Here is a 22,165-nt window from a genome sequence, read left to right as displayed (position 1 = left end):
CACGATGCTGAAGTAATGAAAGTTGCCTGGAATAACCAGAATGCATTAGCCCAAGGGACGTGAAAAACTGGAAATTTTGATTAACTCAAACTAGAGCGTATCCCAAGACAGGAAACCGAAAGTGGAAGACGGGAATATTTTAACCGGACAGGATTTTCAATGTACCAAAATGTTTTTTCTCGCTTTTACTCTTTCAAATAATAATACAATTTATGCCCCACAGCAAAACAGCAGGCTGAAAATTTCAGAGTGTTGTTTTTTGTTTTTGTTTTTGAGATTTTCCACATAGGTTTAAAAAAACATGACATTTTTAGAGTGTTTAGATTCTTTGCACCACCAAATCTCGGGTTCTAACCATCAGAATTGCAAAAACTACCATGGTTAGACTCGTCTTGGTCTCCACTAACCAGCTAAATTGTTAAGGGTGTGCTTTACCCCCTTTCAACCCCATTGCTATAAGATTGATAGTTAAAATATGCTTTCTCTGCTGTGCTTCAAAAAATATAAAATTACCACCCCGTACCATTTAAAATAAGTTAGTTAGTTGCCTAACTATAATAGGCTAAAATTTATAAACAAAATGCAAATTAACACAAAAATTCAGAGCTATAAAATCAATCAAGTTTTACTAAACACAAATCGTGTACCACTAATTGTTAACTATAATATCATTTGTTTACATAAATAGATTTAGCAGTCTTAGCCGTTTCTGTCAAACTAGTTTGGTTACTAGTTTGGTAGAGCTATAAAATGTGTTACTTTTTTAGGGGACCGAAGTATATAGCAACTTAGGGGTGGAGGGTAAGCATTCCTAAACATTTCAGATGGTCAGGAGAGGTCGACAATAATGGTCTGTTTTTTCAATTCTGATGGTTTGGAGTTGCAAAAATTACGAAATAAGAAAATAATTGTGTCATGTATTTTCAAGTTTTAAAGTGAAGTTTCTTGAAAACAAAAATCCATATCTACATGAAACTTTCTGCAAAGATCACACATTTCATGGGACCACTTTTAAACAAATTTTCAAAATCACACACTCTCTAACTCACAATCAGACTGTTTGCAGTGTTCAGTTAAAACTAAACCGAAAATCTGGCTGCTACTTCGTTCACGTCCCATTTTAGCGAAAAGAAGTTTTCTCGCACCTTACCTTCGCGCCACCGTCGCGTGCATGACCTATATACATTTTTACGCAAATCCATTTTCCGGCGCCAACGTTGAATATTTTAAATCACTTGAACACACTTTGTGTGTATAAAATGATCAGCGCCAGCGCCGAGTGCAACGGACAGCAAATCCCGCGTCGAGAATAATGTGGCATGCTGCGCGCTCTGGAAAATCGTCTGCTTTTACGAGCAGCTGCGGTGCTGGAGGAAAATAGGAGATTTGCAGGCGGCTCGTGGCAGTCCAACCTGTGAGCGTTTGCACGCGTGTTTGCTCACGACGATAAAGTAGAATTACCCAGGGCACGACCGGCTTATTTGTGTTTCCTGGGCCCGAATGACCGACCGACGCTTTGGCTCGGGCGAAATATGATTCGCAGCGACTGCCTGCTGTCGGGCGCCAAATTAAATTTTTCCCTCGAGGATCACCGCTGAGCCGCGTTTGTGGGCGAGGAATTAAGAGGAGATTGCTTTAAATTTATTTACTTACCCTGAGCGTGAAACCCCACAAATACTTGTAAAATTCATTTCAGATGTATTCAAAAGAAATTAAATTTTAAAACTCATTTCCAACAGCCTTTATGTTCGGGTTCGCTAGCAACCACTAGATTTATTTTCGTTGGTTCGAAAAATAACTTACGCCCTTAAATTAAAAGGTCGGCTTGTTAACTCATTAAAAAAACACGGGTTTGCTCCTATTAATTAGGGTGACAAAGAAGCGAGTTGAGCTCTGGGAAGGAAGGGACCGGCCGGAAACGAGTGCCCTCGCGGCAGCGTCACGCTGAGGGGGTGGAGGGAGGGCGAAACGCGGCGAGAATGTTTTTATCCATGCCAGTGTGTCTGGTGGTGAATGAGCGCGAGCGAGCGAGCGGGGCGCAGATCGATAGGGGCGGCGAATCGGGGTCTGGCGCTGGCGTCGGCGCCTCACGCAGCCCACGAGCCCACGCCGTGCCCAGCGCTTATTTGACCTTTGACCTGTCCCCGAGGCAGACAGACCCAGCTGCAGCGCCGACCGAGCAGGATGACCACCGCAGCTGCAGCCGCCACTCTGCTCGTCCTGTCCGCCCTTGTGGCGCAGGGCTTTGCATGGGGCGGCCTCTTCAACCGCTTCAGCCCTGAGATGCTCTCCAACCTGGGCTACGGAGGCCGCGCCGGACCCTACAGGGCGCAACCCTTCCTCCAGGTGAGTTTCACAAACCCTGCCCGCTCGGATCGATTTTTTCTGGTTTGTTTTCGTTTCGCAATTTCGGTTTGTTGAATGTAGGTCGCCCGCCGACTTGAGGGACTCGCTGTTCGTGTTTGCAATTATACACGGGTGTATTCATATGTTACATTAAATAATTCATTTTGCAGATGGAAGAGTGCGATCGCCACTCGTGCGGAGTAAATTTGCATAAACGTAGCGTATTACACGAGTGTCGCGCGCGTCTCCATTTGCCGCTCCAGCGAGCGCATAAATATGCAATTCGCTGATCCAATTTAGACCGAAATTTCGCTTTCAACGCTGCTCTTACTCTCGGCAAGTTACGCAATAAAAATAACACGACGGATATAGATCGAACACCCTGGAGTTTGATCGCCTCCAGCTTAAGCTCCGTTCTCAGTTCTTTCTTTCTCTCTTTCTTTTTGCAAATCTGACGTTCAACTTCTTTAGCCCTCGCAGGCATCGGTGCGCGGAATACCAATGCTTTGGGAAGCGTGTCAATCACACACCTCTTATCGCGCGCAGCACTTTTACGAGGGGCTGTCCATTCAATCGCATCTATTTTTCACAATATCACTCAGAGAAAATAACATCAGTTCGAGCGAAATGTGTGACATGCGATCGCTATATTGCTCAATTTATTGCGGTGAACGTGCAACGCCAGTGCCAATGTATCGGTTGACACACAGCTAATCAATCGAACGGCAAGTGGCAAGGACGACTCGTTGCGCGTTAATTATAGCACGACGTGAATAATCAAGCGGTGTGCAATTGGAACTGTTAAGTCTAGATAATGATCAAAGCAATTGCGACGCAGGAATAGATGGATGAAGTGCGCAATAATGATTGCTAAATCTATGAGCTTTTCCTGATTCTAATTATCTAAATTAGTAAACAGAATATATTTACATTAGCAATATACCAGTGCTTTCATGTAGCCGCGGACAATATTTTCCAACTATAATCTCATTAGCTTTTATTAAAAACATAGTTTCTACGAACTAATCCTGTTTCAACTGGAGATAACCCACATTGCACAACATGATGAGCTGATGTAATCTAAGGAGTTAGGTAGCAAAGAAGTTTGTACGAGCAATCTGCGAGGCCGAGAGTCGCTCATTTCCTTTTTAATGAAGACGAAGGAGCAGTATCCGCTGACACCTCTTTGAAATTGCCTCCTTGGCTCTTAACTCTTTCTCGTGTTCACCTGCGACCCCTATTAATTGTAAATCAGCAACACCAACGCTGCTGCGCCAATGGCCATGGAAAAATCGAGCTCATTGTGTATTCTCGCCTGCAGCAACACTGGCTCCCGATTTTCCTTTATACTCGTTCCGACGGCGACGGCGGCAGCGAAAGCGCTCAGATAATGTAATAAAAAGAGGTTGTAATCTGCGACAAGGGCCCAATGGCAGTTTGATAAATTCTAGAGGAGCCGGTTCTTTCTAGTCGTGCAATCTGCGAGCACCGCACTCACGGTGCTTCTCACAAAGTACACAATAGCAGGCGCCATCAGTCACGAGGGCGGAGGCGGCCAATTCAGCCGAGCGGTAATTGTTAGATGCATGTCTCCCGTCCCGTCCCGTCCCGTCGCGCATCATACATTATCGATTCTGCCGGACGGGCCCAGAGTGGGTAGAGGCTGCTTTTGCCCTTCCCAAGAAGCAAACCTGCCGGTGCCCCGAAATTGCCATCATTGTCGTTGCGCTCTTTTATGAGAAAAATCTCATACGTCTTCCGACGGAAAAGGCTTCCCGCAGGTCCGAGCAGAAAAAAATAGAGAATGGAGTTGCGTTTCACTTTGCGCTGATGTACTCCCTCTTTGCTCTTTCAAACTTTTGTCCGATGAGATTACAGTTTCATTAATCGAATATATGATAGCGACAGTGGTAAAGTTGCAAAAGGTGGGTGGCTGCAGAGTAGAGCAGAAGCAGACGTCGCTAAAGCGACCCTATTCTTCGTCTGGGAATTTGATTACTAGTTCTCCTCGAACAACTCCCACGAGACGAGCGTGCCTAAAAGCAGCAACTGTTTGCTTAGTCCTGTGGCGCCGATTCTGCAAATTTTGACGTCACTGCACTCTACAGCCTCAAATTGGCTTCTTGCATCGGCGGTCCACGCCCTTTTAATGCAACTCCTCCTTCCGCAGGGCATACTAATAATTGCGGTTCCGCCAGGGGGAAGTTGTGCAATTTATTCCCAGTTGATACTTTAGCAACACACATACATGGCATGCCAGCCGTTTTTCCTGCCGTTTGATAAGCGTAATTTATCGATTGCGACGATACAGATATTGCGAAACTCCATCTGGCACGAAGCTTTTTGTGTCTCGTCCGTCTGCGTTTCACAGAGATGCTTGTTTATGTTTCTGCGGTTATAACCGCAGCGTGGATGTCGCGGCGGCTTTGCCGGCGCCTCGCAATTTACGGGCCGAAAATAATGAGCCCTTAAAGCCGCTTGTTACACGCCACGCAATTCCTCCCTCTAAGTAATTTTCATCAGGATATAGTCTTCATTTTTCATTTCTGTTGGCTATTTTTCATGCAAGGAGTGTTAGCGCAAATTAATTTATGCGCCCTTTTCTCCTGAGCCTTTCGTGCGAATTTCGGAAGGGCGTTTCCCCCGTTTAATCTGATGCTGAGGAACTATCTGGTCGGACCGTATTATTTAATTGGCTCCGTCTCGAAAGTGGAGGTGGAGGCACCTGTGTGTAAATTCCACCTGCCAACCGAGCATTATAAAAGAAAAAGAGCCTCTCACTTACGTCACTGCCGCCCTTTATATAATAAACTTGCGCTGTCGCTTGTAAAGTGCTGGCGCGAGTAGCTTAATTTTTGTAATGGCACCCTATGCCCTGATGAACTAATGCACTCCTTTCGTCGGGCGAGCGCCAAATTTGCATTATTATCTCGGCCTCACATCTAAATAGAGGAAAAATATGTAAAGTGGAGCAAAGGTCGGCTTGATTCTGTCAAAAGAATTCAAAGCATCTGAATTTCAGGAAGGTGACTCACTCAGGCAATGGTGTGGTGTCGCGGCAGACCGAAATTCCGCGATTCCCACGCTAATATCAAGAAGAGCTCAGGTGTCTGCCTGCTTCTCGGAGGACGATAAGGACATTGCAACGCATTGATAAGCACAATTTGATGGCATGTGTGTATCTAGGTAGGGAGGATCCGGGGGACGCGCATTAGCAGTCAGGCCGAGTTTTATCCCGGAGCCAATTCGTGGCAATCGACGTGAGTATGCAACGCGCGCGTGGGCATAAGGCAGACCCGGCCAATTTTGCAGAGCGAACCCAAATTGTGCGGAATACTGCCGGCTGCGCGAACAGCGTAAGCGTCTGTTGTTTCTGCCGACAGAACGCTAAACAACTTTGGTGGTGTTAAAAGGGCTGCGAAATAATTTGCCGGTCTAGTTCAACAGCGACGGGCAGCCTTTAATTGGATGTAAGAGAAATAAGCGCAGTCCAAAAAGTCGCTGCTCACTTACAAACTCCGTGCTAAATGTTTCTGTTAATCGTTTACCGATTGTTTGGCGTCTACTTGCTACTAAAGAGTTGGTACATCGATTTATAATTGCAGAAACCCATTAAATAGCGAATCAAAATACGCAAATCGGAGAAAGCAGCAAAGCAAAAGTCTTCGGACGCTGATTGGCTGATTCACCGCGCATGTCAGCAGCTTCCGACGCTTGACGTGAGCTGCTGACATGCGCTTTGCGTCAGCCAATCAGCGTCGAGGACTTTTATTTCTCCGATTCGTGTGTTTTCTTTCGCAATTAAATGAGTTTTAATGAGTTCTGCTATTATAAATCGACCGAGCCGCAAGTAGACACCAAATAATCGGTTGCAGATAACAAGGAGAGAGGATCTCATGGGAGCAAACATGCGTTCGGCAACTTTTTAGACTCTGCGTATTTCTCTTTAGTTTCAAATTGATCTTTATTATGGTTCAGTGAGGCAACTCTTCCCCATACATTGCCGTATCCAGACAAATAAGCACAAATTTAAAAAAGAGGGTTGAGGAATTGGTTCGAGAGAACTTTTTGGTCTCTAATTGGATGTCAATAGTTGTGGGTGTTCTCGCAGAGCTGCAATCTTCCCGATTCCTTTTAGCACAGTGACAATAATTCTTATCAGCCATTCGGCACGCAGCACGGATAAGCCGTTTTCCAGGCGAAAGCTGCAGTGCAGGATTAAATATGTTTTCGGGGAAATGTGACTTGGGCTGAAGTAGGGATTACACGTCAAGCTTTGGCAACGCGTTGAAAGGTGTTAAGTTTATGCTCTGAGGGATAATAAAATGAAACTTCTTGAGCTCGCGGATCAAGTTCGCAGCTCTCGTTGACACAGAGCGCGTTTTTGCTCAACTAATTTCTACCTTCATCGTTACATCAAGAAAAACTCTTAGCATTAAAAAAGATAGTCTTTATTTTACATCCGCTAATCAAACAATCCCATTTGCTTTCCGCCTGGCGAGTAAACCTACTCGCAATTCGCTGGAAGACCGAGCACAGCGTCCTCGGCTCGAATTAATTTCCAAACACGGTCAACACGTAGGTGCAGATTTAATCCAAAAATAGACTTTAGACGAGCGTAATTGCGGTGGTGAAACAAACACAAAGAGGATAAGGAGAGACCATATTTGTCGGCTATTTGCGTCTGCCAAAGCAATATTGGCGCGGAAAAGCGGAACGAGCGCGCACTTGACGTCATTGGGCGTTATTAAAATTTCATCGGCACGCGCGCCTCGCAAATTGCTGCCACGCTGCATGACTATGTGTATGCATATATATGCTAATCAAAAATAGGAGGAAGTGCGGACACGGGGCGATCAAGTGAAATTAATTTGGATTTGCGCCGGGAGGAAACGGCAGGTGAATCGATTTGATGCCTTATTGAAATTTTGCTGCAGGAGTAAGTGCATGAAATTGAATTGCGCTCGCTTGCCGTCTCAATTGATTTAGCTAGACGCTCGAAATAGCGAGGCACGCACACACACAAATGTCTGATAATCTCATAATCGTGTTCGCTCCATTTCTCTGCGGGTTCAAAAACGCTTGGGTGGCTCAAAGGAAAAGAAAATGGTGTGTAACTATACCTATATTGCATAAATTTGATTGGAAAACTTTTTAGAGCGATGCACGAGAGTTTCAGCCGTTTCAGCGTTGCGTCATGCATAATTGCTCAACCTATATGGCTTGATGAATGGTTAAGCATATCCAACAAAAAAGGTACATCAACTTCTGCTCGAGGTATTTTGTACATGTCGAGCTCTCTCGAGTGGAAACTGTTAATAATGTTTTCCGTTGGCCTTGTTGAACACGATGAAAAGAGCAATTTTACCTTTTTCTTTTACATTCTGTCAACAACAAAACAGCAAAAAGGTTTACACATGGGCTTTTGGCTGCTTTCACCGGCGAAATTATAAAAGAGGCGTATGAATAATGCGCTGTCGTTATTTCATTTGCAAATAATGCTCACTCCAAACACAACACATCAGCTCTCGGCGTTTAATTAGGCCCGCGGGCGCAACAGAATTTCGTGAACATCATTCACGGATTATTGTACCGCGCCTTTTATCAAAGGCCTGCAGTTGTGTGATGCTCGTCGGCTGGGTTTTGCATAAAGCGGAACCGGGCGAGAACGCCGTCAGCTGTGAATGGTGGAAATGAAATTAGCTCTCTTCTCATTGACAATGGAGCTTTCTTCCGCCGAGCCAGAGGAACCTTTCCTGTTTAGCCTAAGCCGAGCCAATTCGTCCTGCTGAATAATTCATAATTTAGAAAGGTTTCGAGCAAAGCAATCTAGTAAAATGCTACTTGTTCTACAAACCAGGAAAAGCTCTTTGGTGATTTCCCGGGGCACAATTACCCAGCAGCGAAATCAGGGTCACCAGTTAGTGTTCGCAGTCGCCAATAGATGGCACCAGCGGTTACTTTAAATTGTAATGCGCTTCCACCGCGATTTAAGACTCAAAACGATTTCTTTTGATAGGCTGAAAACAACAATCAGTAAAGCTTAGCAGCAGGATGGAGGCTTAAAGACCGTCTTTGACGAAGCTTCTGAGCACACTATTCGATTCTTGAAGGTAAAATAAGGTAAAGTGGAATTTTTCCAGCCAAAAAGTCTAACGCGACGTGCGAACTTTTTTCCCGCCAAAACAATATGAATGCGAGAGGTACGCATGCGTCAGAGCTGGCTGGATCCGTCAAAGAAGTCATTCGTACAGGCGATCTCTCTGCAAGTGCTCAAACCAGCTCTGACGCATGCGCAGTTCTCGCATTCATATTGTTTTGGCGGGAAAAAAGTTCAACTTGAGCTACGCACTGGACTCTTTGGTCGGAAAAAATATCCACTCTACCTAATTCGACCCTCAAGATACGATTGGTGTGCTCTGAAACTTCGTCAAAGACGGTCTTTAAATCGCAACGGAATTGCTTTAAAATCTGAAGTATACGGTGGCGCCATCTGTCGTTGGCGGCTTCATGCAATGATTCACTGCCGCTCTTCCAATCGAGTTACGCCGTCGTTGTTTGCAATTTCAATACTCGCGCCTGCCTGCTTTTGCAGCCAAACGTGAATGGAATTCTACAGCACAGATTCGTTGGAAGAGAGTTGGCGCTTTGTCCTCTCTTCTAAATGAGCGCTTGTTCTCTCTCGGCACTCGTGATGGGAAAAGAGCATGTTGTGGTGGCGGCCACGGCCACACAGCCCCGTACCTGCATTGCGGGCAGCGGTCGATACGGTCGCTCGCACAGCCAACTTGCACTTCGTGGTGTAGTCTCCGAAAAAACGTGCCCAGAGGCTCAGTCGGCCTGACAGATTCGGCTTGATTTGCGATCAGGGTGACAGTCGCATGATTAAATTGGGATCGGGGCTCTGGCGGCAGGCGGCGAGAGGAAACACGAAACTATTTTTTGCTCGTCAGCCAGAGCCTCGACGCCCACGCAGGATTTGTCAATGATCATGCGCTCTGTTTCAATACCGTACATCCAACAGGCAATTTTCGCGTCAATATTCGAGAGGAAACACGAGCGGCAGTTCAATTTTAATCTGAAATTCTTCTCATGATTGAAGAATTCCATTTTGCCTTTTTGACTTACACCAACTCGGCATTCGCTGCACGTGTCGCAAACTAAATAATATATTTCACTCTTTGAAAACTGACACAACTAGAGCGTGCTCCGTATTTCTGCAATGTGCATGCAAAAATCGGCGTGACTTATGACATTACACATACAAATCTTCTCTGCTGAAGTGGCATCACGTGCTCTGGAGATGCATACATTTGTTCGATCGTGCAAATGCAAATCGTGCGCTGCTTGCACAAGCACGTGTCGAGTGTGCGTAATTTTACACCTCTCTCTCTCTCTGTCTCTCCATTAGCATTAAGCCGCTTTCGGTTGGGTGCACCTGACACGTTTCCAGATAACACGCTTGGGAGAGCAACAAGTAATTTTGGAAAGTCAAAAGTGCGACGCGATCAATTTGGCTGGCTGCGAAATTTACTTGTGCGGGCTGCAATAAAACTTTCCGCTTGTAGGCGTCGCGCGGTTTTATTTCCACAAACTTGATATATGGTGATGATATCTGGTTTGGAGGGCGCACAGGAAATTGCCTTAGGGTTTGATACGGAGCAGACCTCCGCCTTTTGCGCAGAAAGAGCACAGCTTGCCTCTGACAACTAGAGTTTTTGCAGCAACTTCACCGTGAAAAAAACGACATACAACAAAGGATGAATTGCGGTGCAAACCTTTTTTGCTCTCTTTGAGCTCATGTCTTCCTTTATGGCGGGTGAAGATACTAGAATTAACCCTTTTATACAGTGTCAGCAGCACTTTGTGTTTCTTTACTATTTGAAATTTTAAGCCTACTTTGTTACAGGCGGAAGAATTTGCTTTGAAACTAAAATTGAAACGTTTGAAGTGGATGTATAGTCTTATTGGCCAATTATTCACACAAAGGACTCTGTTGAACTCGTCTTGTCATTACAAACAACTTGTCTGTTGACCTTAAAATTATATTCAAAGGTCAAGGTCGCTATAGACGGTTTTCGAGTTGGTGAAAGTCAAATTTTTGTATTAAATAGTTAAAAAACGAAAATTGCGATTTTCGGGTGTTCTAACGCCCAAATCTCAACTTCTAGAGGTCAGATTTTCAAACTTCGCACACCGTTAGACTAGTCTCAACCTCCCCTAGATAGTCGAAGCCCCTTTTTACACCCTGAAAAACACGACATTTTCCTTTTTTTGGTTGTTTGCACCTCACTGCACAACGGATTTGTCTGTTTAACGCCCTAAAAACACTCCAGGGAATTATTGGTTAACAAGACGATTCAATTCAATTCAATTCAATTCAAATTTTGCTTTATTCATTAAGTCGGAATATTTACAACGACTTTTGAATAGTTGTCAAGATCAAATTAAAATACATCATCACATATACTATGTACACATTTATATTTATTCCAGTCACACGTCAAATACTCATTAAAGTCATAAAAATTGTAGTTGCACGAGTAGAACGGTTTGCAAATTTTTTATTTGTGACTGTTAGAACCCGAAATTTAATTTTTATTTTGTCGGCCTCCAAGTGAAAAAGGTTTTTTCACCAAATCTCGGTTACTGAGCATTAAATTTACAAAAACTGTACACCATTTGACTCGTCATGACCTCTCATAGAGAGCTGAAGCAGTCAAAGGGTGTCCATAACTCCTTTCCAACCCCATCAAAAAATGGCAAAAATGAAATTTTCTCAGGTTAATTAAACAACACGACTAATTGAGCGAGTAAACAATTAAAAATGGCTAAATACCTAGAATACAAATTATGCCTGACTAAGGTTATCAGAAAATTACAGTTTTAAAGTGTTAACAATGTTCCGAATTTTCAACTCGATCATCTGAATTTCTTTTCACACCCTCTAAAACCATCCCCAATAGATTGATTTTCAACAGTATCTCGATGGGATAACATTGGAGGAGTGTATACATGAAGTGATGAAGACTTGAGCTAATAGATAAAGTTCGGAGAGCCCACTCATGAAATGAAGGAAAAAACTTGATTGAAATTGCTGAGCACTCGTTCATTCAAGTCAAATAAAGTCAGCCAGCAAGAGAAAACTTGGACGTATCTCAGTAATTTTAAATTGAAATTCACAATGAACAGAATCCCCACTTAGTGAGTGTCTCGCATTTCCACTCGGCTCGGATGAATTAACGCCAACGCAATGATGAGTGATGCGAAATTTTACCACGGTCGTTACAGCTGGGATGCGCTAAGCGACCTCATGAATAATTGCACGCCATTCGCTGTTGCTAAATTAAGCCGCCGGATGTCGGGCAGCACACTCAAATTTAATTTATGTACTTCGCCTCGCATTTCACGTGATTGAATGCAAATGCACTCGAGCAGACTAATGACGGCCAGAGACACAAAAACTTTTTTTCGCAGGAAAATCTAGAGATGCAGGCACCGCGGATTTTCGCTTTGTGTACGGGAAAATTTGCATGTGAATGAGGAGCTAACAAGCAAGCGCTTTGTAGAACATGGGCGGAGAAAGCGTGACGCAAGTGCCTGAAATGAATATGTATTGCCAAAGGGAGAAGCTTTTTCCGTCGAGACCAAATATTGCGGTGCCGAATTTCCGAGAGTGTGACCACGCAATTTGTCGCCGGCTTTTCGCCTCTCTCGTGCGCGCGTGTCACGGCTCTAATTTTGTAATAACAACTGTTCAACGCAGCACAATGGCCTGTTGAAATTTAATAAGCGGGTGCGTGGGCTAACTGTGAATTACCTCTGTGCTGAATGCGCGTTGATGGAGGGCAGTCAGTCTGTCATGGAGCGAACGCGCCGCCCACGTGCTACCGCAAGTCCATTTTGATGCGGCCTAATGCCGAGCAAACTTGCCTCTTTAATTAAGCAATTTTACCTGCTGACCGCAAAAAAATGAAAAACCAATATTCCGCAGTAATTGCTTCTGCGTAATGAAACTTTGGAGAGGCAAAAACCGCCAACTTTAATTTGCCAGGTTTCCATTTTTAGAACAGTGTAGAGGGAAAATACAATCCACTGCTCAGTCAAAAGAAAACCAATCAAAAATATGTTGAGTTTATCAAAACCTTTGTTCAGCAATACGAAAATCCACCTCTGAGTGAGCATAAAGTTTGTTGAGTCTGAGCAGTGGGTTAAAATGTTACAAAACAAGTTGGTAATCTCGCGATCCACAATCAAAATTGATGCGGCCTGCTCAAAGGAACCGCCGGCAGCAGCAGACTTTTGCAAAACCCCTTTAGAGAAAGGAAGAGGAGGTTTTTGCACAAAGGAACGCGCGTTATTTTCGGCTTATGCGGCGGCTTTTAGTCTCTTTGTCGGGCGGATTGGCCCAGCTGCCCGCGGCGACCCGACAATAGCAAGTGCGGTTTTACAGCAATGCCTTTCTTTTTTTATTGTTCCAGAGTCCTGTGGAGGTGTTGGAGGAGCTGCAAGAGAACGACGTCGAGCCTTGCTACGGTCGTAAGTGCACCTCCAACGAGAACTGCTGCCCGGGCTCCGTGTGCGTGGATGTTGATGGAAGTGAGTGTGCCGAGAGGCCCTTCACCTTGCTCCAAATTGCTTTTAATGCCTTTTTCCTGTCTCATAATATGCGCCACTCGGCTCGCGGCGACACAAATCCCAAGTTATGGAGAATGAATCAGCTCGGAGCACAAGCACTTTGCGTAATTAGTCGCGTTCTCGCGCACGTCACATCATAGAAAAAAATTAATATTTTTGCTGTATTTTCAAATGATTCCGCGCCGGCTGGAATGAGAGTTGTTTGTTCTCCGCCCTCCTTAACATCACAATTCGTGTTATTCCAGCATGTCCACAAAAAAACTCTCTCGCTGAAAAAACAAAATTGAATTTTTCCTTTTAAACTCGCTGAAACAAAGGCATTCCAAGCGACCCGATTCTCTTGAATTATTTAATTCCTGTTAGCATCTCGAGTTTCCCTCACTCACTCACTCTCTGACAGCCGAGAAATTTGCATTTCATCTCAAAGGGCCACCAAACACATCCTCCCACGCACGGCTGCGTTTCCATTGAAAAGCAAGCCTCAAAGCCGATACGTCGTTTGCCTAACGTGCCCCCGCGATGATGCCGCTCTGAATTCATGAATAAAACGCCTGCAAGGCGGCGCAGTAGGCAGCCTGCGAGACGGAGTTGTTGCGCTGGCTGCCTACACACCTAAACCGCTCGACGCACGTAAATCGCAGCCATTTTTCCGGGCGGCACCGCATGATTTATCGAGGCAAACATTTCTACCCTTTACTGTGGCTGGCAGGCGGGTGAAATGCGTTGCCTCATGCGGGAGCAAACTTTTTCAATAAAGAACAACGACAATAGGCGGGCGCTGGTGCCGCAAGCTGCAAATAAACAAAAGATGGCGAGAGACGAGTAAAAGTTCTTGCATCCAAAAACTTTCGTCTTTTATGGGAGGGCTTATTTTTAATGACCACTCTTCTCTAAAGGAGGTAATAAACGAATTTTCATTATTTTAACCGCTGTTTGCGGTACCTACTTGCAGCTGCTATCGATTTATATTCGCAGACACAATTTAAAAGTTGATTTAAATCGTTTTTATTGCGAATGAGTTGCAGAAATTCTTTGTTCTAAAAATTGTCGAAGCTGATTTGCTGCTTACTCCGATTTGCGTCTTTTTGGTAGCAATTGAAGAATGGGTTTAAATCAACTTTTTAAGTGTTTATGTGATTTTAAATCGATGGACCAACTCTTTAAATGGAAGAAGGGACACCAAACAATCGGTAATACACACAAAAAACGCCTTATCCATGTTAGATTTGAAAATACACCTAGAAAACAAGATTTATAAAATTATTAAAGCTGATTTGATTCACATCTCCATCGGCTTCGGTTATGGCGGAAAGCGAGATTGCCTTTTGCTTATTTTAATTATGCATTGATTTCAGTCGTCGGCTCGTGTCTATTTGCTTACGGACTGAAGCAGGGAGAGCTGTGCCGACGAGACAACGACTGCGAGACAGGTCTGCTTTGTTCCGACTCGGGCGGAGAGCCACGCACTTGCCAGCCTCCCAACCGGACCAACAAGCAGTACAGTAAGTGAACACTTCAAAAATTCAATAACCTACGGGAGAAGATAAAAAAGTCTTCCTCCACGGTTTCTCGGTGCTGTAAACGCGTGCAACACATCCAACCAGTTTTTATGGGAAAGAGGAAATTTCGCAGATGAAATTCCCTGCGGAGAGCCACTTTCTGCTCACGCTTCGCTCTCCAATTACCAGTAATTGCTGCTGGGTTGCTTCTATTTTCGTCTAGAATCAATTTCAACGGGTCATGAGGGCCGGAGAGGCCGCTGAAAGGCGCGATTTATGTAATGTACCAGCTGCCTTGATAAATTACCATCGCCGGGGTTCTGGGCAGCGCGCAAAAGATGAAAGCGTATAAAGGAATAAACGATTTGCTCTCGTCGGACGAGAGGTCTTTACCTCTCGCCCACCTCCAAGTACAAAATGAGCCGTTAAACGAGCCCCTTGGTGATTGCAGATGAGGATTGTACCATGAGCGGCGAATGCGACGTGACTCGTGGACTCTGCTGTCAGCTGCAGCGCAGACATCGCCAGGCACCGCGAAAGGTATTCCATCTCCCGGGAGGCGTCTCTTTGTTTCAAACTTTTTTCCATTCATTTCTCATCGTCACAAGAAGGCAACTCTCAAGGAGAGCAAAATTAATTGCTTTCGTCTCCGTAATGAGATTTTCAGCCCAAAGCTCTATCCTTTCAAGGAAATAGAAGAGCGAGGCTTCTTTGTAGTCAAACGCTAGTAGCCTTTAATTTGATTTTCTCTCCATCCTTGAAGCTCGTGACATTTGATTCATTGAAAGGTCATGAAATGAATTTCAATTTAAAATAGATGTTGATTTGATTTTGATAATGATGAAATGTCACGGATCGCAGGACAAATTGGTTTTAAGTCAAGCAAACTCACTATTAAATGGTTACTTTGTACTGGACGACTTTATCAAACTTTGAAACCTTATATTATAGTATCTCATCTACCCGTGGTGCAATTTAAAAAATTAGGTGTCCCAATTGAAGTAAAACCAAATTTGACGATCTCGGTCAAGGTCAAAGGTCACCATTGTTAATTTTGGTTTTTAATTTAAATTTTGGAAATGAGCTCAGGATTTTGGAATTTTGAAAATGCGCTTAAAGGTTTTCCATGACATGTGTGAACTTTTGCGAAAATATCACTATTTTGAAATTAGCAAATTGACTCATCTTCTTACGGGCAAAAATAGTTTTTTCGTTCGATTAGGACCTCCAGCATTTTTAAGGATGCTCTTTCGTTCGACAGGTTTGTTCGTACTTCAAGGATCCGTTGACCTGCATTGGCACCGTGGCCGCCGACCAGGTGAAGGTGGCCGTGGAACACACGGCCGGCGAGAAGCGCATCACCTCCAAGGTAGGTGCTTTCAACCACCTGCGCAAGTGAACTGGACCCAGGTCGACGGCGTAAAACTATACCATGGAATCCGCTTCATTTCAACACAGCCTACTCAATTACATAAAAAAGATACAGGATGTTTTTGACTCCATCTTACTAAGTAAACTCTATCTTTCTCCATCCGTCAGTGATTATTGCCAATGATTGATGTCGTTTTTCAAATTAGCGATTTCGATGTACTCCTCTAAATCCCGCGTGAGAACAAAAGTGCTCGTGGTTTTAGGTTTTCCACCCATCGGCGCTTTTTGATTCTTAACGTGAGACGAAAAATAAGAAAGAAAGACACACACTTACGCATTTAAATAGTCTGACGAATTCGGTCTGCTGCTGATCCCCGATTTTGAAAATTGAATGAGAGGCATTTCGAACAAAACCGAGTGCTCGTCTGCAGATGGAAATAAAAGTAATAACACACATACACACACACACACACAAACACTCACAAAATGTATAACACAAAGACTCGTGTCAAACGCTGCAATTAAATAACGGAACGTAGATTGACCGACCTTCGCAAACAAACTGCCCAGATTGTAATACCATGTTCTGATTTTGACGCGTCTTGGATTGTATTGTACTCCATGTAGTGGTTAGTGTCGAATTTATTCCAATTATGCATTACGTATTATTATGAGATATTACCGCATTAATGTAGCGTATAAGTAGCAATTAGTCCCTTTACTGGCTGAGGCATTATTAAATAAACGTAGGTGTTTCTAACTCTGATCAATGTCAACTCTCTCTCGCTCGGAAAAAGTGCTTGCGCACTCAATTCAATTTGCTGTGCGTCACCTTATTACCAATTATTGCAAATCCTGCACCTGATTGTGAGAGATAAGCATGTGTGGTTGGTCGCTCCGGCGAAACGGACTCGCGCGGCACGAGCCAGGGCCGCGCGCCCTTCTCACCCTCTCCCCTCTCGTCGTTCTATGCTCTCTCCGCCCTTCGGACGCTCTGCCGCGCGACTCGGCCTTTCGCCCGGACAAATAAAATGCATATTTATAATCCAGTTTATTTAGTTTCCAAGAGCAAACAACACGCTTAATGAGAGGCACTAAAATGCAATAATCGGCAATAATTTAAAGCATAGTAAAGAAATCGTGTAGATGTTTTTAATTATAGCGTGTGCGCAAACTCTCCCTCGCGCGCGCAACAACACTTAACCGACAACACACACACTGGTGGGCGCGTTGCAATACGAGTTTTGGGTTTTGTTGGTCCCGAGAAACGCTTTTTCTCCCGTAGACGCGCAATTCCTGCAACTTTTATTCCACAAAAACACCCACCGAGTAAATGTTTGATGTGTGACCCTAGGAATACTATTATAAAATACAACTAAAATACATATCCGTAATGGTTATAAAAAGCAGAAAGACATGCACACGTGTGTAATAAGATATCATATCATCTAGTAGATCGTAGGTTCTAAATCAGGCATGGTAATGCTACACGAGATCGGGTGACGGACAAAATCAAATAATGTATTTATTCTGCGCGGCAATTTTGCTTTCAGGACCTTCCATAGCATTTGCGAAATTGGGCCTTGTTGCCTCTCTTCCTCACCCGCTCATCCCGTCACGTATTAGTTCGATCCAGCCAGCTCCGAGAAAACGCAATTCGATCAATTACTATTCTGTTCGGTATATTTGAGAGGAAAAACAAAACAAAACAAAAAAACAGAAAAATCTGCAGACCGAGGGCGAGCACAGCAAGGAGATGGAAAATTCAATGTAGGAAAAGGTGCTCTCTCAAACAGAGGGGATTAGACCGTTAGAAAAATGCTATGGAGTCGCCACACAGACACACAATTGAGAAATGAACTAATATATACTACTGAAAATTGAAGCCTGTTCAACACACATATCATTATTACTTAAGAGGCAAATTTTAAAAAAGAAGACGATGAATAAAACATATCAGCAGAGTATAAGCTGCACCAGTTTCTTAAGGAAATCTATTTTGTTATTGAATAAAGTGAATATAATATTTTCAACTGCTATCACATATCACTCTTGTTTAAAAATGGTAGTGTGTGCTTTGTTTATTGAGCCCACTACAAATTGATTTCCGAATGGAGGGCTGGAGACATTCGTTCCCCTCACTGACAAAGTTTATGGCGTTATTCACAGTTAAAGAAGACTCTATGTACATTGTATTTTGTTGAAAGTTATAACTAAATATTGGACATTTCATTTATCGCTAGTGTTTCAGCGTCTGTGTTTCTGACGAATTTGTACTGCTAGGTTACTCTACAAATTAAAAACACTCGTGCATTAAATTTTCATTAATGGCATCCCAAATCACCCGCCTTTTATTTCTACACTAAACCTTTCTCTGTGCATGCAAACAGGTTATCAAAATTACTCAAAGAGGATTGATGTAGCAAAATCCTGGAAAATGCTTGTACTGATCCCTTTTAGGATTCAGTCGAAGCCTAAATTGGCCTAAGTAGCAGCGTAAATTTGTAAGAAAAGTGGCTGCAAAGTTAGCACTGTCTCCTTACTTGAAATCCCATTTTATTTCACAACAAAGAGTTTCCCTAAAAGGTTTCATACGCTGGACAGGAATCAAAATCTGCCAAGAAAATGTGGGCAAGAAAATTAGAAAAATTGGAATTTTTAATGAATAGCAAGGTTCTTTTTTGATTAGAACAAATTGAATTCGATCAACCGCTTTCAAATCCAACAATTCAAATAATTTTGAATTAGTTTTAGATTTGATTATTCAGTAGGGGTAAAATTTACTTATTTCGTCATTATTTTAGTTTCAAACTAACTCAATTAGAACTAGAACTAATGTGATACAAAATTTCAACTCAAAATGATTGAAACAATATGAAACGACCCTTCTAGTTTGTTTTATTGGTACAATTTTAATATTTTCATCCTCAGGTTCAGGCCCTGAAGGTGTTAATTAAGTTCAGTCAGAGAGCCACGGTAAATCAAACACAAATAAATTAAAATTATCGACGCTGGGCGTATTATCAGGAAGAATTTTAGTCCAGAAACTGTTACAAACCACCCTAAAATTCAGGGTTGCAAAAAACGCATTTTTTTAAAGTCTGCAAGAAACTGGTAAAAAGCGTTTTTTTTCAATTTTATTTTTCAGTTTATTTGCACCTCAGTTTTAAATAATTTTATAATTATTAGCTCATGGCCTCGATTTGAAAAATGGTGAGAATTTTTTTAAAAAATTGAGGCAGAAAATTTTAAAGATAAAATCTGCATCATAGAGGAAATTTTGACCACTCCGTCCCCAAGTTTTAGATTGTTGCAGGGAAAATATGGAATAAATACATTTCGTGTATTTCTTGCGCAAAAAATTGGTAAAAGTTAAGCGTTAACAAACTATTGCTGAAAAAACCGGGTGGTAAGCAAATGCAACCCTGCCTAAAATTGGATTTTTGAAAAAGATGACTTTGGCCTGTTCACAATCAAAAGTTATGGAGGGTTGCTTTACAGTGATATCTTAACTTTTATAATTAATACTCAAAAACCTTGAACCTCAACTCCCATCACTTCTCACTCAGCGCTTTCAGGTAAATTTGGTTTAAACGTCTCAAAATCTTTTCCAATTGCTGCCCAATCTGCCGTGGTGGAATTGCATGCTTACACAGGTCTGAAGTTGAACAAAAACCATTCTTTTGAACGTGAAATAGTAGATTTTAATTAAGTTCAATTTTGTGTGCTGTATCAAAAACAAAGATAATTAAAATACAAAACATGTAGTTTGTTTGAATCATTTAATGGAATGAAGCAAATTGGTCAGTTAAAGCTTTACAAAGTACGCAACTAGCACTAGATTTGGGAAGGAGTTAAAAAATAATTAATTTACCATTATTGTTACTCGCAATTTCCAAAACTTGATATATAAATACTGAATGCTTTGACGATATATTTAGTCAACAAACAATCTGGTTTGCTGGAAAATCACCTAAGTACAGCTTCAGCCCTGCATGACCATGTTGACAAACTCCTCGTAGTTGATGTTTCCTTGAGAGTCTTCTTGGCCTGCCAAGAGCTGCTCCACCTCATCGTCAGTCAGCTTTTCTCCTGAAATTGTTTAAAAATTTGTAAATAGGACTTCTTTGAGCAGAACTTGGCCAGGTTTTTGAATGCTTCAAGAAAACGGTTCAAAATTGGTGAATTTTTTAACAATGAGAGATCAATAGCTTGGTTTTGACAGTCCAGGAAAAATTACAAATTTCCCACCAGGTTATTTCCAAGCTTTGATGTTAAATAAAATGCTAAATCCCAAACATATTCTGAAAGCTGATCAAATTCCCTAAATATTGCTTGGGACCACTTTCTTTAGTGCATCATTTTCTATTTGCGAAAATATATGTTTACTGAAAAAGTAAATATTAAGTATTTATCTTAATGACAAAAAAGCTTACTTAACCTGGCTAACACGTTAAACTGTTTCTTAATTCGATTTTAATTGATTTCCCATAAGAAATTATTTTAAGCCTTCCGAGCCTCGTAACTCAGAAACTCAGTCAAATCAAGAATTTCCCCTTAACTCGTTAAATGCCAAGTTTCCTAGTTCGTTCAGGGTGCAGGCACAAATTAAAATAACTTGAAGTGTGTGAATCGTTTTACCAAGGGCAGTGAGGAGGTGGCGCAGTTCTGCAGATGAAATAAAGCCATTTCCGTCCTTATCAAAGTGACGGAGACCCTCCAGGAAGTCATCCGCTGTGTCTGTGTTTTTGTTCTTGACGATGGCTTGGTAGATGGGTAGGAAGACTTCAAACGTGATTCTGTCCTCTGCACAAGAAGTATTAATAAATTGGACGAAACATTAACCGAGGGTCACCAACCTGGTTTGTGCTGAGCAGTGAATTTCCTCACGTCTGACTCGGTGGGGTTTTGACCCAGGGCGCGCAGGGCGTCTCCAATTTGTGTCACCTGGATCTTTCCATCCCCTCGGTTGTCAAACAACTGGAATGTCTCCTGGAATTCTGGAAGAAAAATTTCTCATTAACGTAAATAATTAAAGTATCAAGATTTTCATGAATGCAGCAATTCTAGGAATTTTATTGCTCATTGTACTCTTGTGAAAATTGGACTCTGGACGCAAGGTAATCGCTCAAATGCGTCATTCGACGAGAAAGATGCTTCTGAAGCACCTGACGTCACTGACAAAAAATGTGCAGATCTGACATCTATCTGAATATTTATCAATATATGTATGGTGTGCCATATTCTTTAGTTCGTGTTATAGCACAAAAAAAACAGAATATAAAATATTCTTGTGTTTATAGCCATGCAGGGAGGAAGTAAAATTTTTATCATCTTTGTGCAGATAAGAAAACCCCAAATCGAACTGTACCACGCTGATTAATTGAAAATCTGCGTCACTAATTTAAGAATTAACTCATAATTACCTTCAACGGAATTCATGACAACTTTGCTATGCATATGATACATCTTTGGTTTGAAAAAATTGTAGCACCTGCACTGACAACACTAAAAACTGGCGCGGTGTGAAGACACTAACTGGTCAAGAGCCGAAAGCTCGAATGAACGCCAGATGTTGTTTTCCAGATTTAGCTAAGGCAAAAGGGGGGATTTAAATTCGAATGCTTTATAAAGAAATAGTTAAAAGCTTTCATTCTGGCACCAAATATGGAAAGATCGCTTAAGGCGTGTCAAGTTGCGGTGAGTCATAAGGCGCCGAGGTTGTTTTGTGACCTAGTTCGGCAACTTACCGACCATCTGATCCTCTGACAGCGTCGCCTGCAACAAATTACATGTCAATCATTCTGATGACAACGGATTTGCCGAATTTCCGGCTCCAGTTTTTCCGGAAAACCGAAATTCCGACCACACCACTAGCACTTACCATTGTGTTCGATTGTGTTTACCGACCGCAGTGATAACTAACGGTACGGCAACGTTGTCATGGAAGTTTTCATTCGTTCCTGGAGAATCGACATTAAACACAACCACGCCCCCTTCTCCAAGGCGCGAATGCCATTGGGAAAATCTTAAAAATCAATTTAAACTAACAATTTTTGTCCAATCGTGTTGGTTTTTGGTATTAGACGAGTTGATTGATAGCTCATTATTGACTTCCGGAAATAAATTTTTCAATAGAGGCGCCTAAAACATATTTTTAAATTGAAAAATAATCATCACATTTTTAATCTCATATATGAATTATGGGGGACTCACTTTTTCTGCTCACTCACACTTCTCGCTCTGATGGGAAGATTCAATGTTAATCCCTATCCTAGCGAGAAGTGTGAGTTGGGCGAAAATGGTGAGTC

General features: G+C 42.5%; 2 protein-coding genes across 3 annotated transcripts; one reads left to right on the top strand and one right to left on the bottom strand.

Moving 5' to 3' along the window:
- Window positions 1-2,105: 2,105 nt before the first annotated feature.
- Window positions 2,106-18,194, top strand: spab (space blanket). Its single transcript, XM_065483040.1, has 5 exons — window positions 2,106-2,346; window positions 12,828-12,945; window positions 14,340-14,486; window positions 14,935-15,023; window positions 15,745-18,194. The coding sequence occupies exons 1-5, from the start codon at window positions 2,185-2,187 to the stop codon at window positions 15,880-15,882; spliced, it is 654 nt and encodes a 217-aa protein (XP_065339112.1). The 5' UTR covers window positions 2,106-2,184; the 3' UTR covers window positions 15,883-18,194.
- A 1,338-nt stretch (window positions 18,195-19,532) lies between these two features.
- On the bottom strand, window positions 19,533-21,864 carry Mlc-c (Myosin light chain cytoplasmic). Of its 2 annotated transcripts, XM_065483059.1 has the most exons (5): window positions 21,739-21,864; window positions 21,605-21,632; window positions 20,714-20,854; window positions 20,496-20,660; window positions 19,533-19,946 (listed from the first exon to the last, which is right to left on the bottom strand). In XM_065483059.1, the coding sequence occupies exons 1-5, from the start codon at window positions 21,739-21,741 to the stop codon at window positions 19,840-19,842; spliced, it is 444 nt and encodes a 147-aa protein (XP_065339131.1). In that variant the 5' UTR covers window positions 21,742-21,864; the 3' UTR covers window positions 19,533-19,839. The 2 variants fall into 2 exon arrangements, with proteins under 2 accessions (XP_065339131.1, XP_065339123.1); XM_065483051.1 differs by lacking the exons at window positions 21,605-21,632; window positions 21,739-21,864 and adding an exon at window positions 21,281-21,505.
- Window positions 21,865-22,165: the final 301 nt, after the last annotated feature.

The sequence above is a fragment of the Cloeon dipterum genome, chromosome 1, assembly GCF_949628265.1.
Source record: "Cloeon dipterum chromosome 1, ieCloDipt1.1, whole genome shotgun sequence".
Classification (NCBI taxonomy): domain Eukaryota; kingdom Metazoa; phylum Arthropoda; class Insecta; order Ephemeroptera; family Baetidae; genus Cloeon; species Cloeon dipterum.
The sequence above is the reverse complement of the archived record's forward strand: the minus strand, read 5'-3'. Positions and strand labels throughout refer to the sequence as shown.